The sequence below is a fragment of the Salvia hispanica genome, chromosome 6 (genome assembly GCF_023119035.1).
Source record: "Salvia hispanica cultivar TCC Black 2014 chromosome 6, UniMelb_Shisp_WGS_1.0, whole genome shotgun sequence".
NCBI lineage: Eukaryota > Viridiplantae > Streptophyta > Magnoliopsida > Lamiales > Lamiaceae > Salvia > Salvia hispanica.
In genome coordinates, this window is record NC_062970.1 from 14,229,310 (window position 1) to 14,238,417 (window position 9,108).

Consider the following 9,108-nt stretch of genomic DNA (forward strand, 5'->3'; position numbering starts at 1 on the left):
CCTACATTGACTAAGAAATAAATATTTATCAAGACCTCGCTTTTCAGTAGATAGCCTAAGGCAAGTCTTGCTGTTAGATCCGTTCAGTGCTATACCACACCAATGTCATCTTATTTCAGTAAGGCTTAGAAATATGCGGACTGACATTGCAACCTTTCTCGTTGGATAGTCAAATTCCAACTAGGTTGTGAAATTCATCTTTTTCTTTGTTTAGAACTGACCGTATTACCTTAAAGTGGACGACGCCCACAACCGGTCTACTAAAACAAAGACTTAGACTTTGTTAGGTTAACTTAAGCATTTAAACATGCATTAACATCCATTAAATGTAAAACATAACAACATTATGACAAAAAATAATCTGTTTTATTTATTGGAAAATAAAATAAGAGTTTTACAGTATTCAATCACTCGAAACATGATTTCTAGTATACAAACTCTAACAGTATCGCCCCGGCGAGATGAGACCGAGCCACCGGCAAGCACCGTTGCAGATGCCCTAACCTCTTTTCTACACAAAAGGTAAATATGTAGTTGTTTTTTATACCATTTTTAATTTATTTTCTTCGATTCCTTGCAATTCACTATTTTTAAGAAGATATATTTTACATTTAAAATAAAGGAAATAAGAAATATATCTTTTTTATTTACATATTATTTTCCTTAGAGATCTTTTAGAGAACGTGGTGCTTTTTTTATATAGACTATGTCATTTTATTCCAATTCTCCTATTTTTTTAGTTTCCACATTATCCTTATGCTATTTATAAACACATTAATAAACATTTTCTTTTTCTTTGAACTTGTATCCTCGATATTAAATAATTTTGTGAGTATTGATTTTATATAAAACTTAAATTTATCTTTAAATTTTTTGTTTCTTCTTTACTGTATCAATTATTTTCCATTGTTTTTTTTTAAATTCTATTTTTGTCAATTTTCAAAATTTTATTTAACCATGCTTGAACTTTTAAATACTTTAGTTAAAAAGAATATTTTAACCGAAAACGATAATAATTATTTTTATCAATTAATAATACATTGAATGAATAATTTTTTAGTGACATATGGATATGACTTTGAGGAAATTCAACTGAATGTTGGTAGCTACAAATAGTGAAATGAATAAAATGAGATTATTAAATCTATTGACGTACATTTTTTCTTTAAATAAACTTATATTGTTACACTTATTTTGCAAAAAATTCAAATATCATATATTGCATATAAAATTAAGATTGAAATACTGAAATACGCGAAAAAATAATCTTTAGAAAACCGTAAAATCAAAAGTAGAAATAAAATAAAAAAAATAGTAAAATTATGTTAATATAATAGGATTATATTTTTAAATAAGACAAGTAAAATTAAAAAGAAAAATTATTAAGAATAGAAAAGTTCCGAAAACGATACAGGATTGGTTTTAATTTTTAAAACATCATGTTAATTAGGCGGTGATGTGTCTTTTGAAAAAAAGCTGTGACTTGTGAGCCTGTGAATAACAATATTATTAAAAGAGACAGAACTGTATTGATAAGTAAACTTGATAAATAAAATTGTACTGCAAACTGTTTAAATTAATTAGGTGCACTATATGTCGTGTATCCAAACTCCAAAGTCGAAACCCATTTCATCATTATCTCTATCTCTATCTCTATCTCTATCTCTATCTCTATCTCTATCTTGGCCTTACTGTTTATTAGTGGTTCTTCACAAAGGCAAATAGTTTTACCGAAAAACAAAATAAAAAACTATTCTCTGTTCGAGTGCTGATTGACGAAAGTAGATCTCTAATTGCCTTAACTATTCTCTAATTGCTTTTTTTACCTTTAATTGCAAATTATTGCCGACAGCTAAATTATAATGTGGCCCTACCACTCATTGACACGATGAAAAGAAACATTTTTTTCATCACAAATAAATCAGTACGTACTCATTTTAGGTTATTCTGTTATTACAAAAATAAATACAATCAATCTCTTTAACTTTATAATATGAGCAGTATTTCTCCTAATTTACTCTATTTATACGGGGTCCTATTCTAATGCTTTTAGCACCCTAATCCAAAATCAAGACTAAATCTCCACCCTTGGATTTTAAAATGAGTGGATGAGATTAAAGCTCACAAAATCTCAATAAATAGTAGACAAAATATCAACAAAAGGGTAATATCGTCATTATGTTATCATATGATAATTTTCGTGAGTGTTTTTTATATCAACATTGTGTATTACAAATATCAACAATATGACATTGGAATATCAACTCATTTTTATTGAAATTGGACATGCATAATATTGAGATTTTGCCTACAATATATTGAGATTTTTTTGTTGCATTTGTTGAAAATAGCGCTATGCTTATCAACATGTACGAAAATTGAAATATAATTGATCAAATTTCATCACCCGAACATCGTCGGAACATATGCAATTGAGATCTCGTTGGAATCCTTATTAAATTATCTTTAATTTGATATATTTTTTGCGAAAAAATAATTTGAATTGAGAGAGTTACGTAAATTTAAAGATTTGAGATGATTTTGAGGAGAGAGAAAGTAGTTAGTTATAATTACTATATATAGGATTTGACATTAATATCTTTTTAATTTAATTAATAATTATTTAAATTTAAAATATATTACACTTGGCATCATATTAACCACAAGATCTTCTAATCTAATGGTTGAAAATTGATCTCAATTTAGGATCGGTAATTAGTTAGCAACTGATTACATCCCATCTATATGGAGTATACTATTATATTTCATGATCAAAAGAAATGTATCAACTACAGAGTTTATTTGATTTACCTTCCATATGTCCAATATTTCACATGGATTTATCGGCTAAGAATTTTACTACTAGTATTAGTTTGTGAGAAGTTGTTGGGATGCTATTTTCTAATGGTTACCGAATTTAAATCATTTTTAAGGGCAAATTTTAATTTAAAAATACGCTGAGTGAATTTTTATATTTCAATTATGTGATTGTTATTCACATGCAGAAAAGCAAGCAGCTTTATGTTTATTTGTTGTTTAGCTAAAAGGAAATTGTGAGTGGGGAAGTAGCAGTATTTGTGTCGTTTAGGTAGTGGAAGGCAGCTGCAAAGATTCATGAATAATTGCTATGTAGCCATGTAGGGTCATTCTTGAATTCAAAAGTCTATATCCTTACTATTGCATTGTTAATCTAATTCAAGAAAGCTTCAAAATATTTCTATCTTATATCACACTAGTCTTCTACTTTCATCTCTACAAATTTATCCCATTTTTGTTCACACTTTTCATACATTCAGCCTCTTAGCATGGCGGCTTATGCATCTCTGATTTCTCTTATGAGAGTGATAGACGATATTGAAACTCATCCATCCCCTCCAATTTCTCTCGATAAACAACAAGTTGAATCTCTCACTAATAAACTTGTCTTTTTGCAGGAATTCCTCGAAAGTTATAACTCTCCTTTTGCATACAGCAACGAAGCAGATCCTTTGGAGATGCGCATTGTAGATGCAGCTCATGCGGCTGAAGATGTGATTGAGTCATATATAATTGACACTATTCACCTTTCTGCAGCCACAGCTGCGAATGGCGGTGGCGGTGATGAACAAATCAATTGCATCAACTTCTATAGCGATATGCAAAATGTGATAGAAGAAATTGATTTGATCACAAAAGAGGCGCCTTTGATAACGAGGGAGAAGGAAGAGAACAAGAGGATGGTGGGTGTTTATGGGGTAAGAGGTATCTCACTATATTTGATGATATGTGGAGTATAGATGTGTGGGATAGGTTGAAATTTTCCTTTCCTGATTGCAGAAGTGAGGGTAGTCGGGTAGTAGTCACAACTAGGATGTCGAATTTGGCTGCCCATTTGACTACTTCCTATGGCCTTTTTAAAATGAGATTTCTGGACGAGGTTAGTAGTTGGACTTTGTTCTCCAAAACTGTATTTAAAGACCAAAGTTTTCCTACTCATCTTGAGCAAATTGGAAAGAAAATTGTGAAAAAGTGTAACGGACTTCCTTTGGCGATTGCTGTGACAGGCGGTCTAATGACAAAGTCCGAACACACACTAAAATATTGGGAATACATAGAGAAAAACTTAAGTTCAATCGTGAATTCCGATAGTGATGATTATTGCTTGAGAATATTGAAACTGAGTTATAATCATTTGCTTGTACATCTAAAGCCTTGTTTTCTATATATGGGAGTGTTTGAGGAAGACCATGCAATTAGTGCTTCAACAATTGTCAAGCTATGGATTTCTGAAGGATATATAAAACCGATAGATAATAAAAGCTTGACAACAATTGGCAAAGAGTGCTTCAAGGAGTTAATTGATAGAAATCTCATTCTAGTTGATGAGTTGGGGTTACATGGGAATGTAAAATATTGGAAAATTCATGACTTACTAAGAGATCTATCTACGAAAGAAGCTAAAAAACAGAGGTTTTTTTTATATTTTGAGAGAACAGAGTCATCAAGGAGCAATTAGGCAACACCGCATTGTTATTCCGAGTTACACTTCAAAGGAAAATATCCGCAATTCCTTGGACTCTATGTCACATGTTCGGTCTAATGTACGTCATATATATGGAGTTTCAGAATTGCCAAATTCTAGGTTTTTGAGGACACTATATGCATGTGATAACACATATACAAGTTCCTGCTACTTTTATTCCCTTGAAAATGTGTTTACTATGATGAATTCACGGTACCTTCGTTGTTGGGCTAATTGGGAGTCTGTGATTCCTTCGATCAACCTGCTTTGGAATCTACATACACTAATTATTAAGTGTACTAAAATATTTATTGCACCAATTGAAATTTGGGAAATGCATAAACTTAGGCATGTTGAGTTTTCCTCAAGGAATTTGCATCTCCGAGCATCAACAATGATATTATTATCATGGAGAATCTCGAAGTGCTCAAAGGAGTGGATGATCCCAGTATAAGTGAAGATGTTGTTAAAAGAATTCCCAATATCAAGAAACTGCAAATGGTATGCAATGCAGAACTACTTGAGAGAGTGAGTTATGCCAGCTATCTTGAATGTTTTAGTAAACTGGAATCCTTGAAGCTCTCGGTTGCCTACTCGAGGGGGAAAAAGGATCTGCTGAAGATGAGTTTTCCACCCTCCCTTAAGAAGTTAAATCTTTGTATCCCAATTACTTCTGAATGGGAAGACATACTACCAACGATAGGTTCCTTACCACTTCTTCAGGAGCTCATATTAAATTATGGTCGATTGAGAACACGCAAGTGGGAAACAATTGAAGGTCAGTTCCCAGTCTCAAGTCATTAAAATTGTGGGAGTGTAATGATCTAGAAAAATGGATAATGTTAGAGAGCTCCCACTTTCCTGTTCTTCAAGAGCTTTATCTTGGTCTGTTTAAAGAATTGAAGGAGATCCCTTCTGAAATTGGAGAAATACCCACATTCAAATCAATTGAATTGCACCGTTGCAATGAATCAGTGATGTTGTCAGCTAAACGGATCTTAGACGAGCAAGAAGAATTACATGGAGACCAACCAGACCTTCATGTAAGTGTTGCAGTTTCAAAATTTGATGAAGATGAAGCTAAAGCGGTGCAAGAGTTGGCAAGTTCCAACTTTAAGGTTACTATTAAGTAAATAGTTCTATACGTTGATTGCCCTCTTTTTGTGTTTATCCCCTAAGTTAGTCAAGTCTTTTTTCGTGTTGATATTTGTTTGTGAACTTAAATTGATCAGTTTTCATTTATCATTCTACGGATTTGGAATTGCTTTGATACATGACAGTTTTTGAAGCAGAAAAAAATGCAGCTTGTTTATGTCAGACATGTACCTTCTAAATTATTGAGCATATGATATAGTGGTAAATTTCCAATTTGTATACATTTTGCATCTAAAACTGTTGAGTCTGTCGATAAAAAAAAATTGTTTAAATATTTTTTGTCGCCATCTGAAACGCTAAAACCCAGATTGATACAAGTGAGAGCCAACCTTTAAAATAGAACTAGTGTCTCATCTATACATGACATATTATATTTCGTTGAGATTAAAGAAATTGATGCTCTTGACGATTAAATCTTTGGATTTAATGCCCTTGATAATTAATTAATTTGAATAAGCTCAACTCAATTAATCAAAATACTATCATATAGGAGGCCCAAATATCATCTTTTTCATTCACGTTCCTCTCATACTAATGTTCAACTTAATATGTGAACTAATTGCCTTGCAAGTTGTGACATTCTCAACGCAACCAAAAGTCAAAAGATGGTCATTGGTTCAAGATTATAATATGCCCATGGTATACAATTAGGGAGCAGTTCACAAGGATAAGGGTATCATCAAATTTCTACCAAGTGTTGACAAAAAATTACTAGATGCCATGGAAATAATGTTTGTGATCATATTCTTGCCATTATTTTTGTTTCTGTATTTCGCAACTCAATATCTGCTCAACAAGCTGCGAAATCTGCCGCCATCTCCATGGATAAACCTCCCCGTCATCGGCCACGTGTACTTGCTGAAGAAGCCTCTCCACAAAACCCTAACCGCCCTCTCCCGAAACCACGGCCCGATTCTCTCACTGCAGCTCGGATCCCGCCGCGGCGGAGTGCCTCTGCACGGCCAACGACGCCGTCCTCGCCAACCGACCGCGCCTCTCCGTCGGAAAACACCTAGGATACAACTACACCAGCATCGTGTGGGCCCCCTACGGCGACCACTGGAGGAACCTCCGCCGGATCTCGTCGATCGAGCTCCTCTCCTCTCACCGCATCCAATCGCTGTCTCAGATCCGATCCGACGAGATCCGGCGCCTCCTCCGCGCTCTCTACGCCGCCGATCCGGGCGGCGCCATCGAGATGCGGACGGCCATCTTCGAGCTCCTGTTCAATTCGATGACGAGGATGATTCTCGGGAAGAGATACTATGGCCGGAACGAAATCGATTCAGAGGAGGCTAGGGAGTTTCGAGAGATTATCGATGAGATGCATAAGGTGGCCGGAAAATCGCCGGCGGTGGATTTTTTCCCGTTCCTCAGATGGTTGGGGAGATCGGAAGATCCATGTAAAGGCGTACATGAGAGAAGGGACAAACTATTGCAGAATTTGATAGAAGGAATTCGTGAGCGAGGTGAAAAACCGCAGGGGAAAACGATGATCGAAGTACTGTTTTCGCTTCAACAAACCGATCCTCAATACTACACCGATGAGATCATCAGGAGCCTCGCCGCGGTACCTTCTTTGTCTCCAACTTGACCTTTATTGTACACATTTTATATTCCTAAGTCCTAACATTTAAATGATGAGAAAAGATCTGTATGTATCAAAATAATAAAATCAATCACAGTAGTATTTTATTGCGATCAGAATGAGTACAAAATAACGAATTTAACAGAGGACATGAGTGAGTCACAAAGGCTGTGACAATGAAATCGAACCGAATTGGATTTTCCTGTTTGATTTAATAGATGTAGAGCTAATTTCTTATCCAGAATTGAAGAAGATGAACAGTATTTTCTTAACTCCTTATTAATCGTATTTGGATGATTTTGAGATCATTGGACTTTCCACAAATATTGCCAGATCATTGCATAGAGATGTTTTGTCGATTGTTGACTGTTACATTTATTTTGTTGCAAAAGTCTTGTTGTTTATGGTATATGATGTAGGTATATGTGTTCCTTAGGTACTTCTTCAAGCAGGCAGTGACACTTCAGTGGCTACAATGGAGTGGGCAATGGCACTCCTACTCAACAATCCATCAGTCCTAAACAAGGCTCAACTAGAAATACACAATCTTGTAGGTGACAGCCGCATGCTCGATGATTCCGATCTACCGGGGCTTCCCTACCTCCGGTGCATAATAAGTGAAACCCTAAGGTTATACCCTGTGATTCCGTTGCTCCTTCCCCACGAATCGTCTGAGGACTGCACTATCGGAGGGTTCCACATACCACGTGGGACAATGGTGCAAATCAATGTGCGGGCTATACACAATGATCCCGATATTTGGGAGGACCCCCTCGAGTTCAGGCCCGGGAGGTTTATGCACGAGGAACGAGGCATCAATAAAGAAAGATTGGAGCATGTTCCTTTTGGGGCAGGAAGGAGAGGGTGCCCCGGAGAGGCCTTAGCAATGAGTATGATTGGGTTGGGGTTGGGATCACTTATTCAATGTTTTGATTGGCAAAGAATTAGTGGTGATGATTTTGAGGATATGAGTGAAAGTGGAGGAGTTGTTACAGCCAAGGCTCACCCACTCTTGGCTAGGTGTTGGCCTAACTCAACCATGGTTCATGTTCTTTCTCAACTTTGATTATGGTTTTAGATTAATATAATAGTAAGCACTTTAGTCCAAAGTAGTCCTCATATCTAAATACTCCTAATTGATACATTACTAGTTTGATTTCAGATTTTTGTTCAAATCCTGCATTTTGAACTTTCATTACACTGGAAAATCCAAAAATAACTTTTTATTGTCAAATCCGATTTTATTAAATAACAAAATTATGGTTTCGTTCATTAAGTCGGAAAATTGCTAAAGATTTTCGATATTCTTTTTCATTATCCACAAAGAAGGTGATATTCTTTTTCAAATTTTATATTCTGAAATGTATATACATGTTTTTTGATTTCTAATCATTAGGAAAATTTACAAATTCCTTTTATATATCCATTTTTCCACTAATGTTATACTATATGCTATGGGGATGTGTTATATTGTTAATCCACCCTTAAATTGTTAATTATAACTAAATGATAGACATTAAATCATTAAATCAAGGTACGAGATCATTAAGCCACGAGTACCAATATAGTGCAAAAAAAATGTCAATTAAGGGTATTAAGAGCACTAGCAGTGGACAGTGGTTACCTCTCTCCGGAGCCCATCTCAGGGCCTATCTCCATTTTCTCCTGCCACGTCAGCAAGCTCATCTCAGAGCCTATCTCCCTACAATGAGAGCCCATTCCAGAGCCTATCTCAAAGCTCATCTCATTTCCACATCATCATTATTTTAATATTTCTCTTTTAATTGTTTGTGTAATTAAAAGATAACATAATATATGACAAAAAATAAACTTTATTTAAAAACGAAAGAAAACATAAATAAAA

General features: G+C 34.9%; 1 protein-coding gene and 1 pseudogene across 2 annotated transcripts; both read left to right on the top strand.

Annotated features, from left to right (window-relative positions):
- Nucleotides 1–3,148: 3,148 nt before the first annotated feature.
- LOC125193711 lies at nucleotides 3,149–5,818 on the top strand. Of its 2 annotated transcripts, XM_048091577.1 has the most exons (4): nucleotides 3,149–3,734; nucleotides 3,817–3,916; nucleotides 4,871–5,279; nucleotides 5,477–5,818. In XM_048091577.1, exons 1-4 carry the CDS (start codon nucleotides 3,730–3,732, stop codon nucleotides 5,632–5,634), a joined length of 672 nt encoding a protein of 223 aa, XP_047947534.1. In that variant the 5' UTR covers nucleotides 3,149–3,729; the 3' UTR covers nucleotides 5,635–5,818. The 2 variants fall into 2 exon arrangements, with proteins under 2 accessions (XP_047947534.1, XP_047947533.1); XM_048091576.1 differs by lacking the exon at nucleotides 3,817–3,916 and having other exon boundaries at nucleotides 3,151–3,734.
- A 455-nt stretch (nucleotides 5,819–6,273) lies between these two features.
- On the top strand, nucleotides 6,274–8,419 carry LOC125193709 (annotated as a pseudogene).
- The last annotated feature ends 689 nt before the right edge of the window (nucleotides 8,420–9,108 follow it).